The sequence below is a fragment of the Amphiura filiformis genome, chromosome 12 (genome assembly GCF_039555335.1).
Source record: "Amphiura filiformis chromosome 12, Afil_fr2py, whole genome shotgun sequence".
Classification (NCBI taxonomy): domain Eukaryota; kingdom Metazoa; phylum Echinodermata; class Ophiuroidea; order Amphilepidida; family Amphiuridae; genus Amphiura; species Amphiura filiformis.
The window spans coordinates 2080134-2103055 of NC_092639.1; the positions used below are offsets into that span (position 1 = coordinate 2080134).

The 22922-nt window shown below is 35.9% G+C and overlaps 1 protein-coding gene across 2 annotated transcripts in view; it reads right to left on the bottom strand.

The window, feature by feature from the left end:
• Positions 1-4045: 4045 nt before the first annotated feature.
• Positions 4046-22922, bottom strand: part of LOC140165644 (osmotic avoidance abnormal protein 3-like) — a 28752-nt gene continuing 9875 nt past the window's right edge. The window contains exons 6-14 of one of the 2 annotated variants that reach the window (XM_072188938.1): positions 22558-22785; positions 18315-18490; positions 16042-16186; positions 14491-14701; positions 13145-13367; positions 12003-12128; positions 10589-10852; positions 8531-8630; positions 4046-6299 (exon numbers count right to left, since the gene is read on the bottom strand). In XM_072188938.1, coding sequence (XP_072045039.1) covers positions 6115-6299; positions 8531-8630; positions 10589-10852; positions 12003-12128; positions 13145-13367; positions 14491-14701; positions 16042-16186; positions 18315-18490; positions 22558-22785 — 1658 coding nt within the window. In that variant the 3' untranslated portion in view covers positions 4046-6114. The remainder of the gene's footprint in view (positions 6300-8530; positions 8631-10588; positions 10853-12002; positions 12129-13144; positions 13368-14490; positions 14702-16041; positions 16187-18314; positions 18491-22557; positions 22786-22922) is intronic. The other variant, XM_072188939.1, reaches the window with a different exon arrangement.

Consider the following 22922-nt stretch of genomic DNA (forward strand, 5'->3'; position numbering starts at 1 on the left):
CTCTCGCACTTCAAACCACGGCGTGAACCACTAGACCATCACAACCTGCTATACCATACTCGTATCTTTTACAATCTTATTTCTCATTCAGGGACTCGATCAGCGATAATATTTTTAAAACTGCTTTCAGTTCGGTCAAATGAGGTGATACTACTTTTATATTGACTTCAATATTTTGTAAGTCAATGCAGTATTTTCTTGAATAAATAAATATCACTGGAGTCAACTGGACGATTCTGGCGATTATTATTCGATATAATGACAAGGCGGCTGCTATTTTGCTAGTGACACTTGTCACTAACAGGTCGCATAAGATTGCGACACGGGGCTGTTTTTGAGAGTAACTTTCCAACCTACGACTCGATTATTCCACCAATCATTTTCGCTGAAAATTTAATACAAGCTAACGTTAGTTAATATCTATCATTAGAGAAAAGCATCGACCGGCGTTTACTCACTGTTGTAGATATAAGCATTTTGGTGATCGTGACATGCAATTTTCTCATTTTCCCGGCCACTTTGGACATGTTCAAGCTTCTTTATTTTCAATATTATTCAACTTTTACTCGTTTTTTTGTTCTTTGCACAAATGTTTGGTATCTTATCCGTGATCATAGTACATAATTTAAGCAAAAAGCGACCCGTGTCTCCATTTCTGGAGCTATTTAAGCTAAAACATGTTTGCCGGTCAAATTTTCAACATTTAGTTACGTAACCCGTGTTCACCAACCCGTAAAAAATTTCTATCGAACAAAAGAGGTCACAAAGTTGCCGTCGTACTGATAATAACTACACAAGTATTCATCACAAAATGGGAGCATTGACTGACACTTGCCCCAGTCTGCATGTAGCTTCTGATCCATGCCCAATATATGTGTACTACACTCTAACGGTACTGTTGTGGCACCAACTGACCGTATGTACAGTCAGCAATTATGAGATATTCTCATGGTTATTTTTAGAGTGTATAGTTAACTATCTGTTCCCAAGTCATGAGAGGCTTCTTGTGGCATTGTGGTTCTCAGGAAATAGCAGTTTTAGCAGGGAACAGGTCTATGAGGTAGACTAAGAAAATAATGGTTGATAAATACTTTTGATCAGTTCCAAAGGGCATTTTGAACCGACAAAGAGCAGCATGGAGTTGAGAACAACATACACATGCCAAGTAATGTAGGGTTTATTTCATATACAGAGATACACCAAAACCCACACATTTCTTGTCTACTTTGGAACTGATCACAGTTATATGCCATTAAGATTACACATTAACATTGATTCAGACAATAATGAACTTGTGCGACAGGCACTTTGCTCATCTCATCAATCACAAGCTTCAGTTAAGTTAAGAGTTATATATGTGGATGTATGCCTAGCCCTACTCTGGGCGTGCATGTCCACAGTCAGTTGACTCATAGAACAATATCTTGTAACGTCATGCATCCTAATAGTGCATCCACTTTGCCTGTTGACTGAAACTTTTTAATTCAAGAGCAAATGTACACCAGTGCACCATACAATAACCTGCATTTCTGCATGTCAAGCTTGTATTCAAGTGTGCAATTAACATGCACCATTCTTATTCAATGGGTGCGTCTTGTAAAGAATTCACGTAATTTGATTGGTTTTCTGGTGTATAATATCTCACAATAGTTGAACTTGATAGTGATATTAGTCAGGTAGCGCTCCGCCCGCATAGCGGCACGCTTATTGCTCCTAAATGACCGTGCGATAATGCGTTCGCGTAATACGCGTCGGCGAGAACTAAAACGCGATTTGGCGGCTTGGATGTTCGTGATGGTTTCGTTCATTTAAAACAACGGGGATGTCCTCACAAAAGTAACGTTATTTTTTTCTGAAAAAAGGCAGTTTTTCTCGCAAAAATTTCATTAAAACTGAATAAGAATGAGAATAAAAGATAGGATTTTGTCTTTTGCCTATCCAATATCGTGTCATAATGGATGGGGTGGCCAATATTTTTATCGTAGTGTGCGCCAGCATCCACTACTCAAAATATTGGCTAGCCCATCCATTATGACACGATATTGGATAGGCAAAAGACAAAATCCTATCTTTTATTCTCTAACTGTATCAACTGGTTTGTGCTTCTAAAATGTTCAACAATTAGTAACTATTATTCACCTGACTTGCATGTAAGTAACGATGTTCGATAAACGATGTGTGCATCGACATGACATCGAGTTCTCAGGTGTACTCACAAAGGCATATGGTCCCAATCAGGGTCCACAGTGTCTATATCAATGCCGAGTGTTGCATGTTGACTATAACATACAACTAGTTTTACATTGAAACCCAGTATTCTTTTTGAGCAAGAAAAAATACGATAACATTTGGAATACAGCAATAAGGTAACATAATTTGGAATACAGATAAAACATAGGACGGAAAAGTTGAACGCAAGGTGAGAAACAAATACTTTATATTGCAAACCAGTAAGTTTACAGAGAAATAATAGCCACACACACAAAACACTAGTACTACATATGGAAGCAATAAATATCAAGCCTATGTACATCATTGACCATTGGCAAGTACTGAAATCACTTTCCCAGCGTAAATCTTCATCAGTAGTACTACAACAATGAGAAAGTGTCACCAAGTGGTGGTCATGATTGGGCGGGCAACTCTCCTCAATATCAGATTTGGCTAAAAACAGACTCTTGGCAAGTTAGCTTACTTCTCTACATTTCTAAGCACTGCAATTGTCTGCTGGACCTTTAATTACTAATTAAAACCTGTTAATTACTTGTTGAGAGAGAAATCGGGCATACCATGGCACACCCATAAAGGTGCTAATGCATCCAATTCACAAGCTTCATCAGCTATTCAGTTCTAGGATATTAATTTACAGTAAATATTTAAAGAATATTTGGTTGGCACTTCAACATTAAGGAAAATTGAAAAAGATGTTAATAACTGATCTGCTCTTTTAACCAAACACTAACTTTGGCAAGTATGACAAAGTGTGCAGGTCAGGCCTAAAATAAAGACTTCGTAAATACTAAGCACACGTCAAGTCTATTAGCTCTTAGCAATGGGTATCTATACTAAACCATGACCTAATACCTATAGTAGTACACCAATTATATACACATTTTGTTTACTATATTATGTCCAGAAGCCTGCTTCAAGATTAGCAATGATGGCTATGTAGGCTCATACCGAGTTTAGTTACCAAAAATATTAGCAGGTAAATATTTATTTATTTGCCTTCAGTTTCCGTTGAAAGTTTTAAAATTTTCTTGGTTATTAGCAATGATCTTTTATTTCATTTTATAAAATTCAATACTTGATAAACTGAGCTTGAAATCGACTGCAAGTTTAGTGGAAAGAATTTTCATGCATTGAAACCTGTTTCAATTGTTCCTGCCATATCATTGACTTAGTATATGTAATCACCACATTTAAGTGAATGAAATAAGTCCGGGTCAATACTAGTTCTAACATGTTATATCACCAACTGGTAATGGTCCAGAAAGAATGTGCAGAAATTTGGACAAAAAATAAATAAATCAGGTTTACAACTCGCAATTCTCATGCCAGTTCCCAGTGGGTTCTGTGACTTATGATGGGTAACTCTTTCTGATTCAAGAGCAATACAGAATTTGAGTTTCATTTTATGAGAGGATCCTAAGCTTAGATTCTTTTTGCCAGTTACATCATTGGCAATTAATTGCAGACGTGTAAGCGAGGTAACGATCCACTCCCTGAAAAACATGCGAGCCAAAGGCGAGCACCTCGCCAAATTTCTGGAAGTGCACAGGGCTTGTCCGGGGAATAGGCTGCAGGGTATCACCCCCCTCAAAAAATTTTTGTGCTCTTTTTATGACAAATTATCATCATATAATCCCGGAAATGTAAAAAAATAAAAAAAAAAAAAAAATAAATTAAAAAAAAAAAAAAATTAATTTTTTTTTTTTTTTTATTCCTAATTTTTTTATTTTGGCCACATTTCGAATTCGGGAATTTCGGAAGACTTACACCTCTGTAATTGGTCAGGGCTGAAAGCCATAGTCCTGCACCAAAATCAGAGAATGGTAGCAGCATCCTTACTAATAGACTAGACAAGATTTCAATAAATTGGATTTCATAAGGCATTGTTATTAAATGTTGGTCACCTTGGTATCTCAACTAATTTAACTTGCACCTGCTAAATTAAAATTAAAATTAAAAGGGTGGATTACCAATTGTTATTTTGAGTCCATGGCCCTCAAAATGCTTTTGAGTGAAATCAGAGCATCTTTAATTCAAAGACTCAAAATAATGCTTGGCAACCCCCAGGTCCAAATTAATTGTGATACCTACAGGTAAATTAAGTAATTCTTGGCCAAGCTGGAATATGTGTTGTGTCCATGTAGTGTACTAAGCGTGTACATAATGTAAGACACGAGTATGCTTTCTTCTGTACCGTGCAGAGCCACTACCGTTCATAATATTTAAGCTTGACCAAGAATTACTTAATTTACCTGTAGGTTACCAACTATTATTCAAAAATGCTTCAACTATTTTTTGCAAGAATATATTTGAGATTTTTCTCTTGTATAGAAGTGGCGACACTATTGGTGGGAGCAAAGAACATTTAACAAATTTGTGAAAACAAACTCATACACAGTACAAGCACACCTGTAGAAGAGTATAACCACAAAAGAAAACATTCAATGTAAATGATGTGCAGATCAAATTGCTCTATAATAGCAGATTTGGGTGGCAGCCTACCCAGGACCATGTAAAGTGACAGACAAAATTAAACATTAATTGATAAATACAGGAATGTGTACTAAAATTCTGCCTGACAACTCAGTGTTCAGCACTCGGACACTATGCATTATATTAACTAACAGACTTGATCATTACAGTACAGCAGATTCGCATCTCTTCACCTAAACATACTTATCTCTGACAATCAATACCCCTTTTTCTTTTTTTAGCACATTTCTATATTTTCGTTGTAAAAAAATCCTCTCTTAGTCACCATTACTCGCCAAATTTCGATGTATGATCCAAATTAGGAATGTCCAGCCTTTTAATTGTATGCAACAATGCTTGCCTTGATGCTACATACATGTAACAGGGGTCAAATGTCATCAGACAGCCCAAGTTTCAATTGATCTTTTTCTTAGAATGGAATATGACAAGAATCGTTTGCTTCCACAAATAAATTAATGTGTACCTCAAAAGGTTACCAGCAGCAACAGTTACAAAACCGATGGGTTAGTGCGAGTAGGCCCTATCTACAATAGCTCCCAGATGTTATATTTTTAGATGTAAACAATATAAAATGCAGAATTTATAAAAATGTCTACAGGGCAGCTATTGCAGATAGCGCCATCTGGCTCGAAAACCTCAAAAATCTTTCTCAGAAGTTATTTGCAGATGTTCACTGAAAATCTATCTGTGTGAAAAACTACTGTTTTGCCAATCCTTTTATAAGGTAAGCATACTGATAACCGTCTAGCGCTTGCACAAGGTACAATGTGCGCGCTTACCGTTGTGCGTATGCTATACAAGGACTAAGCTTTGTAAGGATTTGGTAAAACATATCTCCTGATGAATGTGAGATGCTTACATTTTGATAACACTACTTAGAAAATCCAAGTAGGTGATTAATTTCAAAAACTCCTTGATTATTACTTCCCCTTAGTAGGTAACACAGACCATAGAATACAGACTGGACACCCCTGTTAAGCTACATCAGTATATGTAATATTTCTCTATCGCCATATATTATATCACATACACCCTACCAACATTTCTAATCTCATAATAAATAAAAATATCATATTCATATGAACAATGCATAAGATTTCTTTCTGATACATTTACAAATGGACGGTAAGTTCACAACTTGCACATAAGATTTCGTTTTGCACATATATATAAATTTACCCCATTCGTTTTCGTTCCTATCCAACCGTCAAATATACACAATTTCAAGTTAGTTACACATCAAAAAGTCAGACGTGGAAACGAAAACAAACGTGAGCAGTTTAAAAACATAATTTTTGTCTATAAAAAGTCACAATGAATAAATTAAAGCTAGCACTATATAAAATAAAATATAATCTGATCCAATTCGATGCTCGATATTCATAGCACTCATAGAGGTTCTAAAGCGTTGTGCGATTTCTTCTTGCTTTTCTTCTGTTTACCAACCGGAGCAAGAGATGTGAGCCTTGTGGGTTTACGCATCGGAACATCGTTAGGTCCTAATTGTCCATGCACTGCAGCTGCTGTGAAGTCCACAGATGACAAGCTAGCTGGAGGTCCTATCGGGGAATGATCTGTGAAAGAAAACGGTTAGAACATAAGTTTCAAATTTGACTCGTATAAAAATTTAATAAAGACTCTTTTAACAAAGGTCTGTTCATATATTTGATCCCATGGCTCAATAGTACTTAGTTTGCAGCCAACATTAATTAAAATTCTTAAAATATAACCAATTAACCATCTTTTTTGATGTGGTTACATAAAATACCAATTACAACTCTCAAGTTTTTATCTTACAGATCAGTTCAACATATTTTAAAATGGCTGAATATTAGGAATAATGCATGCAGTGAGGTGCAGTAAGTAACCCATTACTAACAACATTGCAACAGCTCTATAATATTGGTTAGGCGACAAAAAAAAGAAAACCATGTTCTACGGGCCAGACCGACCCAGATTTTGAACAAATTGGGAAAAAAATGCCAACCCAAATTTTGGACATTTCAGGAACAATTTTTTTTTCTTTGTATTTTCTCAAATTGCAAATTATTTACAGATATTGGTGACTTTTTTGTGTCTTTTTCAAAAAAAAAAAAAAGCTGACCGACCGACCCTACTTGAAAGGTCCGTCCGCCCGTAGAACAGGGTTTCTTTTTTTTCGTCGCCTTAGTGACTGGTTGACAATATTAGTCCACCTATGTTAAAGAAATACCATTTTACATTGTAGAAATATAACAATAAATATAATAATTATAAAGTCAGGCCATGCACAATTAGCCATGCACTGTTATCAATTTGTTCTATCTAAGTAATTGGGAGAATTGTTACATATTTATAACAAAAACATGCCATGCTGTGACAAACAGTGTAGGGGTGTGAAATTAACCAAATCTGTGTCATAAGATTGCTTTGGTTGAAAGCTGTAATGTGTTCATAAACTGGCTACTTTTATTGAATTAAACTGTTGTGATTTTGATATAATACCCAATAAGTTTAGCATATTTTTGAATCGTCTGTGAAAAGGGTGGTAACTTAATTAATTTAAAAGGAAGAGAGCCAGAGGGTAGCATATCAATTATTAAAAGGGAAAAATATTTATTTGGTGTGTTAAGTGAGCTACAGAGGGTGGCATACATGGTTACATCTACTCCCTGAGAATTCATGCGTATATGTTAGCAAGAAGACAAAGGCTATTTGGCATTCTGCAATCACCCCCCCCCCAAAAAATGATATAACATTACTTGTCAGACAATTTGCTTGCTCAGTTATTCGAGAGGAAAAATCCCATTGATTGGAAATATTTAATCATGGAGTAAGAAGAAATGATTAAAAAAAGCTCAGAGATTTATAGTGTGCTACGCACAGGCACAACCACTGCCAAGGTTCTACCCACAGCCAGGGTTTGAACCCACAACATCTCGCCTTATTGATTGAGTTAACTTTACCAAGTACCAGCAATCCATCAGTGCTGAAGAAGTGATGCTCAGATGAGCCACGAAAAATTCACGTTTGTTTTCTACTTGCTTGTGTGAATATAACATCAACCATGCATGGTCATCTTAGTTTGTCCTGATTTTAAATCTTTTCCTCAGGGGCCCTAACCTTCAAACTACGCATGATTGATCTTGCATTCTCCTATAACTATAAGACACAAGCACGGTAGTTTGATGTACAATGAATATGCAGTGTTTGAAGCACCTGTAAGGCTATGCTTATTCTAATGGGTATTGTAATTTATAAGGAGCTGCCATAATTTTTGAATTTGAATTTGAATTAAATTCTTACATTTGATGACAGAACCGTTTGATGGAAGAAAGGTTGCACTTTGATTTCAAGGAACACAAGGCGTTTTTTTTTAAAACCACAAATCTCACCTGCTTTGGCGAGATAATAAATATTCGTTTGTGACAATTCATGTCTTCTTGATTACACATGCACTGACTTAACATGATGTTATATCCCATTTCCAACCCAAAATATACTGGGGTATATATCATTAGCCTGGCTTCGGCCGAATGTTATAAATAAAAAAAAATAAATAAAAAATTATCTATGATCTGTATAATTTGATCATTTCAATTAAAATAAGAAATAATTGCAACACACTCATGCATGGACTATAAACAGCAGCCATGCTTGGTTTGGTGTGCTGTGATAGTGTTACAATATCCTGCAATATTAAAATATTTTATGCAAAGTTTCTTAAGCAGGGGAATACAGTACTTCATTCATATTGACACTGTCAGCGAATAAGGGTCACAATACCTCTGGTCATTTTTTCTGGGCATCTAACCCTCACACTCACCTATCACATTCTTGTTAGAATCAGTCTTATTCAAAAGTTTATTGGCTCGTTTGGGTTTGAAATAATCCACAGCCTGTTCATGACTGGCACGATTCAGTTTCTGTTAAGGTCAAAGGTCATGCAAACACACACAAGAAAGAAAAAAAATATGATGCAGGATGGAAAAAACATGGAAACATGCAAAGAAAAAGAACAATGGGCTATTCCAATTAAAATCCACACTGCACCTGTGAAGATTTTGGAAATATCTTCCACAGGGGGAGTATGAATTTCAAATGGAATTAACACATTAGGCAGCTCCATTTGAAACACACCCTCCCTCAATGGAAGATTCAGATTGAATCTTTCTCAGAGGGTGTATGAAATTCAAATGGAGACCTAATGTGTTCATTCTATTTGAAATTCATACTCCCCTGTGGAAGATATTTCCAAAATCTTCCACAGGGGGAGTGTGGATTTTAAATGGAACAGCACAATTCTATCTATCAATGAGACACCAAATTTAGCATGTTACTTCAATCTGTCTTTTACACTATTTAAATAAGGAAACTCAGGCCTTGCCGTCTAGATTTTAAAGGCGAGTGGTCAATCACTCGCTAGCATGATGCTAGGCGAGTGTTCGAATCACTCTCTACATTTTAATCGAATCACTCGCTAGGTCTGAAAAATTATTCATATATACTAATATGAAACAATATTACACACTGTTCACAAAGCTTCACAACCTTTCTTTCGTATCCAGGGTTTAAGGGTAACTTATTACGGTAGATCGGATACAGGATACACTGAAGTGCTGAAACTTACATGTAAATTGATATTGGATTATTTTGGGCGATTCGCAGCGAGCGATATTTAGTGTCTTTGGCGAGATTAAAATCACTCGCTAGAAATTGAGTTTGGGCGAGCGGTGGCGAGCGAGAGCGATCGCTCGCCTCAAACGGCAAGGCCTGGAAACTGTTTATTTTGTTATGACATCATTAAGGCTGGTTAAATTGTTATCTTCATATCACAATACAGAAATCCATCAAGCTTCTAAACATGTCACATCCTTAAACCAGGACTAGTCTCAATCATGTTACTATCAACAATTTAATAAGTCTTATTGGTTAGAAAAATAAGGTATACTAAAACATGAAATACACTGCAATATTGTACAATTAACTTCACATCTATCATTTGGAATGTATTGTTATGTTATATTACAAATAGCATTACTTTTTGACAAAATTATATGACACAATATAATTTGAAACTTCTTTTTATTTTAACAAAGGTTTTATGTTTTTCTTGGAAAAGAACTTTTTAATTTCTGAAGATGTGCCAATTTGCCTAATTCAAAAATGTGATTAATGTGCACTTGAATCAGAAAAAGATACTCATGAACCAGAGCAAAGTAAAATAATATTATAATAAAAACAAGTACATGTAAACAAACATGCTATAATACAATGCAAATGTTGATCCCAAGGAATTTAAAAGGGGGAATGTATACTACACAATACAATGTTTCACTCCATGATCAGCGGCAGCATGGGAATGGGGCCCCAATCAAAGAACTCAGAAAAATTAATACTCATGTGGCAAAAAAATGACCCCCCTGCTGATGGTGATTGCTAGGTTCTGTACACATGTGCACAATTTGAATGCTTAATCATCATAGTTTTTGCTTTTGCTGAAACAATACACAAGGTACACAAATTTGGCTTCCCCAATGACCTAATATGACAGACAAGTGCTCATTTGAAGTTTTCACTTCCCTTCTTAAATTCCTTGATCCACTCTATTATCGAGGGTTCAGAACCAGAAAGCCGTAACTCACTTTGACCAGCTCTCATAAAATGAGCATAAAGTTGGCTCCTTGCTTTGGCCTTCAAAAATCAATACTTCCTCCACAATGCCTTCTATTGAATTTTGTCATGATTAATGGACTGTATCTTCTATAATGCCATTGCGACTTTATGCTCATTTTGTGGGAGCAGGTGATAGTGAGTTGAGGCTTTCTGGCTCTCAACCCTCGTTGTGTCAAATAAACACCATGTTCTTATTGGCAATACCCACCTGTAGATACCTGTCCTCTTCCTGTGAATCCATAGAGCTAGGTCCAATCTGATGTCCACCGCCATTACCTGCAGGACCATAACCATTGACCATACGTCCTTGGGGTGGGGGTCGACCACCTGGCATAATGTTTCCTGGTAGCTTGGTCTGAGATACTACTAGATTAGGTAACTGCCATAGACCGTCTTCTTCATCCCATACACTCTCTGCTTTGATTTTATCCATGTTATAATAGTTACAATCCCGTCGTAAGCATGGGTGCACCTGAAATGGTAGGAATACAAGACAGTAATATGTGACTTTTCACCTTTTTGGTAAATCCCATAAGCCTTTGCGGGTAGACCTGTGATGTTGTCACGCCGAGGTGTGCATTGTTACTGCGCACTTTGGCACGGCTTTCAAATGCACAGTAACAATGTGCACATTGCCATGACCTTGGGTCTACCCGCAAAGGCTTATGTGTTGTCACTTTATATGATGTTATCAAACACTGTGTGCCAGATTTGAGCTATTAAAAGAAAAAAAAAAAACAATTTTGAGATGGGATCAAGCAAAATGAGTCGGATGTTGGAAATATTGACCCCAAGATATAGCCAATAGTAGTATTCATCTTCCTTTGTATTTTATTGCTCTGAGTAACACTAAAATGGTCATATCTCTGGAACAGTAAGTCTAATTATGATAGGATTTTCAGCAAAATAAATCTCTGAGAATGGCTCATGTAATGATATAGAAATTGAAAAAATCGACAGACTCATTTAGCTTGATTGCATCACAAATTAGTATACATCATTCATTTTGTGTTAAAGAAACTTGCATTGAATATGGGTGGTATTTGAATCATGAAATGGGGAAAAAACCCACTTTTTATAAAGTCTCACTGCACTAAATTTTGCTTTATCAAATAACAAAATGTAAAAACTTTTTCTTGCTTTAGGTTTACATTTGTTATCCAGCCTAGATAAATAAACAAAGATTTACTAGATCATTAAATTACACTGAAAAAGATTCTTCACAATCAATGTTGTGCAAAAACCCTTTTGATATGTATTAAAACCTCATCGCAAATTTTTTGTGCAACTTAAATCTTGATATTGGGTCAGGATTATTAAATGAAATAGGTCTAATTCACAGTTTTATTCCAGGCGGCAAGTGGCATGATAGAGCCGGCAACTTGTGAAACTGCCCGGCCGTATGGCATTTTCCATATACTCGGTTAGTTTTGTGGGGTTCATTATCGAACACCAACGGTTTTAGCTTGTATTTATATTATTTATTAACATAGGCCTATTTGTCTGTGATATTTCAAGCGTTTTAAAATTTCAAAATAATCCCATTCAATTACACAGTTGACGATGGAAATTTACTGAATTTAGAGAATGCACGGCGCATACTACCTGGTTTTATTGCTTACTTTATCTAGAATCTGTTGGAACAGCTTGAGTTGTTTCTCCTGTTTTCGTATCGTGTCAAGATAGTCAATACGTTCAAACTCAAACTCAGAGTTCAAATCACTTATTTCACACTCAGCAGCTCGCACCTGTAAGAAAAGATGACATTGAAAGTGATTGTGATGATTGTCATTCATCCAGTTAGTAATAACTATGTGAAATAATGCCACTCATAGAGAGTAGGTCCATTAGATTAGATTAGATTAGATTATAGACATTAAATGTGAGCATTTTAATTCCCAGAGTTGGGACCCTATACTTTTCTCATCATAATGCCAGCTCGTAATGTTAACTACCGTATTCATTCCAATAAGCGCCCATGCCCCAATAAGCGCCCACCCAGGGTATTTTCAATTTGCCAAAGAGTACCATTAATGTTGAAGTGACAGACAGACGTCAATACAGGGAAATAGCTGGAGGACTACAAGTCCTGTGTTCACTTGCAATACATTTTCTGCATCAGAAAAGCTACTAGATCGTCTCAGGACCCTTTTATAACCTACATCAATTTGCCTCTAATAAACGCCCCTTATGAAAAAATTAGGTAAACCAGGTAAAAAATAAGCGCCCATGCAAAATGACTTTGTTAAGCGCCCTGGACGCTTATTGGAATGAATACGGTATATCATTCCTAACATGGGTCTTCTTTTCAGGCCTCACATGTCACTGGCAGGGGAAAAAATAACCGCAGGCACCAAAGTCAATTGCCTTGGGTGCCCCATGCCTTTGCCTTGGTGACCCTCAAAATGTTTATCTTTGGATGTATTCTTTAGCATGTGATTGTCACGGTGCTCCATCTAGCAGGTCTTAGCAGAATTGCCTGGCTGCCCTCACAAATGTCAAAATGAAGTTTTTTCCCTGCACTGGGGTTATAAGAAAAATAATAAGCTTTCACCTGATACCAAAATCTGAATTTTGATGAGGTGAAGTGGGGTCACATATGTTTAATTGAAACACACATTATTTAAGGTTTTCTCCGCAGAAGCAAAGATGTATAGATCTAGAAATAATGTTTTGACATCTTAGCATTATCTTATGCTATCATGTCTAATGAAAGAAACTGACAAACATTATTTCTTACACACAAAACTCATTAATGACATACCTTTTCTTTTTCCTTTTCAAGTAACTGGTTTTTAACTTTTAATTCTTCTTCAATATTACTATAAATGTTAATCATAATTCCTTCATCGTCCATCTTGGCAATAGCTTTAGCCAGTTGCAGCTTACGCATCTCCGAATGTTTCAGTTTTTTACGTCTCTTTTCCTTGAGGTCTGAGTCTGTAGCACGCTCACCACCCACCATCTCATGCTCCAAAGCTTGTAACCTGAAATGAAACAAATTTGAAAGATCTTTGAAAATGAAATCCTACGTACAATAAATGTATACATTCAGAAACAATAAAGTCATAAATGTATTAAAAAAGTGTTAGTCAAGACTAACAGAGTTCTTGCTAGATCTAAATATAATGGGGACCGTCTTCTGCAAACTATATGGGGTCCCAAATAATTGCTTTAGGTATGTGGACACAAATTCTGACATAGTTATCAAGTTTTCAGTCTATTATGGGATCCAGGTAGACCCTGTAGTCTTCAAAATTTGAAAAATACAGGGTCCCTCATGGTTTTACTCCGTAAAAGGACCCAAGGACCCCACAACTCGGTCTAGCCAGAACTTTGTGAATATTGTGGTATCATGTTGTGCATACTTAGTTGCAAAGTTACAAACTTTATAAAAGTCCATTGTCATAAAGTCCATTGTTTTTATATGTTTTTTGCTCCTTATTTTTGCTCCTCAATTTCATTATTGCAGACTTTAGTCTGATTGGATCAGATCATGTCACATATGGGTATTATTGCATTTTCCTTTCTCAGATATAAATCATAAAGGCTCTTATCCGGACACCTTTTATATGGATCACTGTTATCCGGACATGTGATCTTCATAGAAAAACATGTTTTTCATGTTTTGAGAACTTGATTTCATGCACTGAAGCATTTAGAAGGACATAACTATGTGGCATACATAACTCAAATACCATATTTCCGTGTTATTACCCTATTTTGAGTAACCTTTGCTGTTTCATTTTTGTTAGCACTTCAGACGTTAAATGCAGAATCACATGTAATTCACTTATCCAGATTTTTCACTTATCCGGTCAATGCTTGGTCCCATCATAAGTACAAGTATAAATCATCAATGTACAAAAGTATAAGATAAGCAAACAACATGATTACCTTTTTCTTATTTCTCACAAACTTTGATTGCTTACCGAGAGGAAGCTTTCTTCCAGAATTCTCTTGGACGTCTTCAGCCCCAATAACTGGCATGTGGGGGCGCTGTTGACACCAGACGGTGTCAGCAAACGACATGTTTATCTACCACTTGCATTTAAAAAAAAAGAGCATGCCAAGAAGAATGTGCTAATAAAAAAACCCAGCCAAACCAACCTTTTCATAGCCTCTTCTTGGTCAAGTACTGGTCTTCCTTCTTTCCTTGCCATTGTTGGTGATGATCTTGGTGCTGCGACACCTTCATCATCTGCTGCTGGTTTGGCCTGCTCAGATTTGATCTCTGCTTGTACCGTCTCCCTATGGTCCTGGTCTGATGATACACTCATAACCTCATCCTGTTGGACATCTGTCACTGATTTATCTGCAGCTGAAATAAGAGATGTGTCAAGTCAAAGTTATTATCTCCCTAGTAAGGACTTTTTCTTTGTAGTTTGTAGGAACATTAATTAGCACTATAATAACAAAGCAAAGAGTGAGCTAAGTGAGGCTAGTATCTCATATTTTTGATTTTACCCCACTAAAAGGTCCTAGTGGGAGCCTGAGGCAAAGTTGCAGCAAGGCCTCAAATTCGATGAGAATCACAGAATCGATTCTCGCAACATTTTTTGCAAGAGTCAACTTCTTATATTGAATCATGCAGTAAGTGAAGTGACTCTGATTGTTTTTGATTCTCGCAAACTGTGCAGCATAGGTCCATGAAACAGAGCAAATGGGAATGAGAATCATTCATGAATGCAGTGTAACAATATGGCTGGGTGCAAGAAGGTTGTAAGTGCTTTGCTTCACCAGGGCATAGAACAACTCAGGAACGTCATTCCCAAACATCATAAGTGGCAAAAAATAATTGGGATGACTTGTAAAATGCAAAAAATTATTACATTTGCCACCAATTTCCATGTGCAATTGTAATTTTGTATTGTCTAATGCTCATATTAGTGCATCAAAAGGCTATTTTTGTAGCCAGAAAAGCTTAATGTATCCCTAGTATGTTAGACAAACTGTTTGACTCCAAGAAAATTTCTGATATTTGTTCAAATTGGCTTGTTAGTTCCCAGAAAAGTAAAATTATTTCTATGGTCTGACACACAAGAATATGACCATGCCTACTACAGGGTGTATCAAAATTAAGTATACAGTTTGTAAAATGCCGCTAGATTAAAAAGTATGAGGTCTTTGGTCAAAATTCTCTAGTTGATAACTTAATTATCATCTTGTCCTCCTACAGCTGAAAAATCACTGGTGTGTGACCATTAATAAGGATTTGGTGGCTGCTTTTGTGAGCCGAGTACAAAAAGTAGTTGCGCGAAGTCAACTGGGTTTAAATGCCCGGTGCTTGTTATTGTTGTGCAGCCAAGAGAAGCATGCAGGTGTACAGATCATTTGTCCTCATTGTTAGGGTTCCAATCCTGTGCATGTGTGAGTTACATATCACGTGACTTTTGGTAAATCTGGGCAACTATCTCCTTACAACTTTGGGCAACTTATCTCCTTATGCTAGGGTTTACTTTTTGTGCTCGGTTCACAAAAGTAGCCACCAAATCCTTATTATTGGTCACACGCCAGTGATTTTTAAGCTATAGGAGGACAAGATGTTGATTAAGTTATCAACTAGAGAATTTTGACCACAGACCTCATACTTTTTAATCTAGCGGCATTTTTTAAACTGTATACTTAATTTTGATACACCCTGTATATTGAGGTACATACCTTTAGGTATGCGCTTGCTATCTACATCAGATAATTTAGACTCATAGAACATCTTAAGTGCATCCATATCTTGCTGCATCTTGGCTTTAGAAGATTGCTCTTCCTGATATCTGGCCTCCATCTCAATGATCTTGGCTTCATATTCCTTAAGAAATCAAATTAAAAATCATTCAGTTAGTATTACGGAAGCACAGTGGGTAAAAAAAACCCAAAAACATCAGCACTTATAGAATGCTTCTTGCAATATCATTTCCATGATTTCTTTTCAAAGCCACCAAACTTTCACTGAACAAGAGGCAGTTTAAGTGTGTAATAATATTAGCAATATTTAAAGGGGCATTTCGTGATCCACAGCCTCATCCCCCCACTTTTCCTTAAAAAAAGTTGAGATTTTTACACCACTGGATACCTCTGGCTACATAATGTTTATGTACCAATTATTTCTTGCAGATTAATTCGTTTAGCAAAAATATCGCCAAATTTGAATTTCGTTCTGGTGCACCAGAACGAAATTACAACACATTGTCTATGGAGCAGTGTAAAACACATAATCATGCATAACTCGCAAACGCAAAATCGGAATCAACTGAAATTTTGAAAATAAGCTTTTTTCGTGGATATCTACTGAAAAATGTCATAAAAAGAGGATGCTAGGATCACGAAAACCTCCTTTAATAGTGTAATATGACCATTTGTGTAATTAAGTAGCAAACCTTTTTTTAAAAAATTGTGTGAACATGGCCTTAGGCTTATTTGGCCAATGTTGCAATCAAAATTTTAGTTTTCAAATGTGTATATAAAATTGAAATGCTGATGAAATTTCTTACTGTATCAATTTTAGTGTGTTAAAAATCTTGATTGTTTTATAATTTGAGAAATATGTTTATTTAATTCAAATACTAAATGATGAATTTTCTTGTTATGTAAATTCTATTGTGTCATAAATCTTAAACTGTGTAAATTATTTAGTTTCCAAAACATGTCTTTTATGCTGTATTTTGGCAAGTATAATGGAAATCTGAAATTTCTTTCTTGAAAAAAATTCTGAATTCTTAATTTTATCTTTGATAAAAACAATTTGTAGTTAAATTTGATGCGCTGTGTTGGTTATGTATTTTATAATATGTATTTTATAATATGTAAAATATGGGTTAGTTTCCCCATTTTAAATTCATGATTGTGTATGCTTATATATCCTATGTATTTAAATATTTTGTTTCATTATTTTGATGTATTTTAATGTATATTTTTATGTGACCCCTGGGCCTCATGGAAGAACAGAGGATACCTTAAAACATCCACTGAATGAGTAACCCAGGCAAAAGAAGAAATAAAACAAACAAACAAACAAAGTTGCTTGAACGGTTCTTTTCAGAATCACCAAATCTTCAGTAGGAAAGGGGGGACCTATTACAGTGGAACCACATTAATATAAAATTGCAGGTGCCTTGGAGTTTGTGTTACCAGGTCATTATATTATACATTGGGACTTCACCAACATTTTGTATTATTAGGTATTTTGTGTTAACAAGTTTCCACAGAATAACTGACTCTTTTCAGAGCCACCATTAGATAAGGGGTACTCTACTCACACATCATTGGGCAAAGGGACAGGACACTTTGAGACTCTTGTAGACAAGGGGCAGTGTATCTTGAAAAAATCTTGAAAGTTTCGTGCTTTTATACTGAACCAATGATTAGAAGAAGGTAAAAGATGTGTGTGAATTTTGAAAAGAACTGAATGATTCCGATAATGTCCAAATTGAGAGTATCCTAAATTATGAAATCAACCTACAAGTATTTAATGGATGGCAACCTGTATATCTAACTGACTTTGTCAAGACTAAATAGCAGAGACATCAAATGTGACACCTTCATGTGCACTGGCTACTCTGGGGAAAGATTAAAATTTGTTCATCCTATTAACCCAGAGAACCAATTATAATAACTTATGTGACTTTGTGTATTTGTTATAAATATGCAGTTCTGATACCAGCGTGCCTCTTTAGCTTAGTTGGTTAGAGTGTTGTGTTAGTATTAAGAAGGTACCCGATTCGAATCCAGCCAGATGCACTGGTTTTGTTTTTTCAATGTTCATGTGCACTGGCTAGCTACTCTGGGGAAAGATTTAAATTTGTTCATCCTATAAACCCAGAGAACTAAGTATAATAACTTTCAGTGATCTTGTTTGTTTGTTTTTTGTTCCACTCAGCATCTCTAGTACACTTCCTACTGCATGAATGTCAACACTGTAACATAGATATTGAACTAACCAGTCTAAGTGTTTCAGCCTCTTCATTAGACTGTGGTGTAATTACTGCTGTTCTATTATCTGTTGTTGCTGCTGCAGGAGCTGCTAGTGCTGCTTGTGTTGGTACTGCTTGTGCTAGTGCTGCCTGTGCTGGTGCTGCTAGTGCTGGTATACCTGCCTTTCCAACTAATGCTGCCACTGTAAAATGAGTTAATAGTATAACATGGTACGATGAAGTATATGGATTACAAGTCATTCAATCATGGTGCAAGGTTATCAACAGCTTTGAATATTGTTGCATATTGGGCTCTTCAGAAATTTTTTGAGTATTCCCCTAAAGAAGACATCAGTGATACCCCTGACCTTGTAAATCATAAGACAAATCAAAAGAAAAAAAGAGAAAAAGAAGAAAAAAGATGCCAGCAGGGCTAGTATATCCAGTATCATGCTTCAAGAGATCATGATCGCAGTCTTAACTTAGCATGCTGCTAATTGTCAAGCAGCAATTGAGTTGGTGTGTGGGAAACAAATGATAGCCGATAATCAATGACCAATTAGTAATTAATTAGATTCTAAAACAAAATATGCAACTGATAATCACAGACATGAACAAGAACTCTTGAGCATGATACTGTGTGTACTGCTGGCTTTTTTTTCCCTTGTGTTTCCAGACATTTTTGGCACCATCCCTAAAGAAGACATGGGAAAATCTTCTTTACGGGGTACAGAAGACATTGGGATCCCATGTCTTCTTTAGGGTGGATGCCTTTAAAATCTGCAATAGTTCATTATATGTGATGGTTTCAAAACACACAAGAAAGAAAGCAGATAGACTATCCTGCATGTAAGCCTACACCAAATTAGCCTATAATCAGGACTCTATTGAGGGATTATACAGCTTTCCGTAAGCTTTATCATCCCAGTCTTGATATTATGCTAAGTCTGTACATGCCTACATGTAGGCCTACATGAAGGTAATGCTGAAGACATAGGTTAAAATATTGTCTGAAAAATAACCTAAAACTTATTCAGGGGTATGGGGTCGCATGAAAAAAAAAGACGTGTAATTTCAATTATAAATTTGGCATCATTTTCCTTCATCAGGCCATACATATATCTATAGTATTTTAGCAAAAATTAAACCAAACTGTGTGTGCTAGAATCCCAGTCCTTTTGTTTGTAGGAGGAAATGTTTTAAGTGAAATCTAAATGAATCCTAAACTGGACCCTTTGTGAACCCATACTCAATCAAGTTATCACTGAACCAAGTAAACAAATCATTTCTATGAGTTCGTTTCAATTTTTCCGTTGCTTGGATTTATCATTCATTTCATGTGATCCAATGCTAACATTTTGAGGTGAAACACTCCCCTTCAATGTACACGAGTAAGTAGCATCTCTAATAGCAGTAATGGAATTTCCAAACAAGCTTTCTGTTAAAACCAAAGAGATTAAACCAAAAGAGCACTGCCTCAGAATTGCACCGTGCCAAATCCGCCATATTGTTTTGCCACACTTGGGGTCAAAAATAGTGTTAGCTCTTGCATTTGCTATCAATAGCACCCATTATCGGCACATGTACGATGCACACAAGCACACTCTTTAAATCAAAGTTTTATGGGTACATGATGAACCCCGGAGGTACATATTTTGCCCTCCATGAGTGACACATAAACATGGAGGAGTCTGTTGTCTTTGGTTGTAAGCTCTTTTGGTATACCTTGAATCAGGAGCAGATCCAGCATTATGAAAAACAGTCAAATTATTGGGGGCTAAGAGGCTCAAATTGGAAGAATTTGCAAAGGAGGTGTGAGTGGAGAGCAGGGGGGGGCTGGCTAGTGCCTCATCTACCCCTTCTCCTGAATCTGTGTCTGTTGAATTAATTATCACAGTAACTGGCTGTAGTTATGTTGAAGCCATATTTTCATTTACACAAGCACATGAAATTTGATCATGCAAAAGCCATTTCCTGAATACACAGCCAACAATAATTCTGCACCATATACTCACTTTATTTACAGTGTAATTCAAAAGTTTTGATATTGTTAAGATTGTTAAGAACACATCAGTTTTCAAACACACTCGCATTCCTGAATTAGTTAGTTTCATAAAGGTGGTCAGATGATCATGAAATTGGGATGGCTACATTAATTTACAAGCAGGTAGTTTTATAGATTATGTTGAAATACAGATATGTTAACTTATATTGTACACTGGTATATCAAAATTAAATATACATAATGCAATCACAATTATTGTGTTGAGTCAAAGAGAGAGAAAAGGTTTATGCCATGGTAAAATTTTATTCTTTCCCTTCTTTATGTTAGTATAAACTTGCATCCTGTTCATTATCTAATTTGCAACAGCCAAACTTAAACCCTGTTCATTATCTCGTCTTGCAACATTCAAATTTGCATCCTACTTGCACATGTACTACCTCATAATTCCCTGTTGAACTGTTGACCCCCCTTTACATGCATAAACCAACAACTCTTGTGAGCGCATCATGCCTAGTTGAAAGAACACAATGAAATTTAAATGGCAAATCACATGACATGTCTATGAGATGCTTACAATTAAATAAGTCATCAATGACATTGCTTCCAGAATATCTTTACATTTGTTATTCTCTTTACAATTTTTGTTTTGAAAGGCCTCAAACAAAAATTGATGTCAATGACAAATTTCAGAGTGTTCTTATTAAGATCAGTGGAAGGTGGGTAAGGATCTTCAGAGGTCTCACACTCACAGCAAATGTAGAAAACAATTAGTATGTTATTTCAAAAGTTTAAAGTTAGTCATCATAACCAGGACTGTGCTTCTTTTAGTTTTTTCTGGCTTGCAGCAGCTAGCAGGATGATGAAGTTAAAATACTGCAATGGCAAAGCCTAAGTTATTCCCTGTCGTAGTGCATTTTAGAATATGACTGTTGATAGGTCAACTGGCTCACGCTTTCTTTGTTACGAACCACTGATCGAGATGATCACAACACAAAGCCTATAGCATATCAAAATTCGGAACAGGCTTGAACCAGTAACCAGTGGTTGATAATGTGCACTACGGCAGTGAATTATTACTTCAGTTCAGAATAGTATGTCTCCATTAAATTCTCATTTGGAGCGACCGAATGGTCAAACTTGTTACACAGCCCTAGTTAAGATCACCAAGAATCATGGTTATAATGGAAGATCAAAATCATAACTATAATAGTATATTAGTTGTATAGTCAAGAGAATTGTTAATATATCTTTTTGTTTGAATAATATACACACATATACATCTATAGTTCACCACAGCTACTGATATACTTACAATTTATACCTCCTAAGTCTTAATAAGGAGAGAATATTAGAGGAATGAGCAAACCCAGTCAATATTTAAAATGGCATACAAACAGGTACAAATGCAAAAAAGCAAACAAAATGCACGAAAAAAAAAAAAATAATGAAAAGGCTTCCTTTGCACTAAAACAAACATCTGTCTCTAAAATGTAATTACTTTTACATGTTAGGGTTCAATTGTTAAATAAGGGTCAATCCTTCATAAGGGCGGGCATATGGGTTATAATTCATGCGATTAGTCTATTATTATTTTAGGTAAACTGATGAGAATAAGAATAATGTTTGGGTAATGGGCCAGGGTAGAAAACATGTTACAATCTGATTAGTCTGATAATTTTTTAGTTATATATCAAAGCTTTTGTATGAAAGTTACTTTACTGGCTGACATAAAGCACAATAAAACTTTGCATCAAAATGACATTCAAAACACAAGGAATCAGTTAATATGTTGATTTAAAGGTTTCTCATGCAAATCTACTTTTCTGTTGAAAATTGACTCTACTGGGCTTTATTAAATACAACAATGTACACATCTGATGACGGTTTACTTTTGACACGATACCACAATTTTCTCAAAACTCTCAGCATCTTTTTACAAGTTGCTGCACATTATAAGTTTCATCGTAATGCCTTTGAGTTCTACTTTTGACTCATTTTTTTTCAACTAGTAAGCTAGTAACATACACTATTATAGGCTGGTACTATTTCATGGTCCAGCAAAAATGGATCCTTGATGTACAGCGTATTAAAATGCAGAAAGTTTCACAAGGTAGTTTGTGCAGCAACTTAGTAACATCTTTTCAACTTAACCAGACAAACATGATGTCAATATCACTTCACAAAGATGCTGTGATTTTTAGAAAAATTGAAGCAAGGATGTCAACTCTCCACAAGAATCATGTTGATGACATGTTTACAACTTACCATCAAGACCTCCTTCAGGAATGGGAATCTCTCCCATTAACATAGCCTTCAGCTTCTTGATCTCATCCTGATATTGTCTAAGAAGAGCGTCTTTGGGATCTTCATTAATCTTGGGCTTATTCTTGATGTTCTTGGCACGGTTGGCGTACCGTAGAGTACTCAGGGTCTCATCATAGTTGTTGTCAGCAGGAGACAAACAGGCAACCATTAATGTTTTGGTGTTGCCACCTTGAAAGGAAATAATAGTCAAATGACAGATTTCACAAGGATACTATGGTTTCATTATTTGTCTGCAAACACTTTCTTGAATTATACTACTTTTGTTTGATAACAAGCCCTACTACTTCTTACTCAAAAATTCAAAA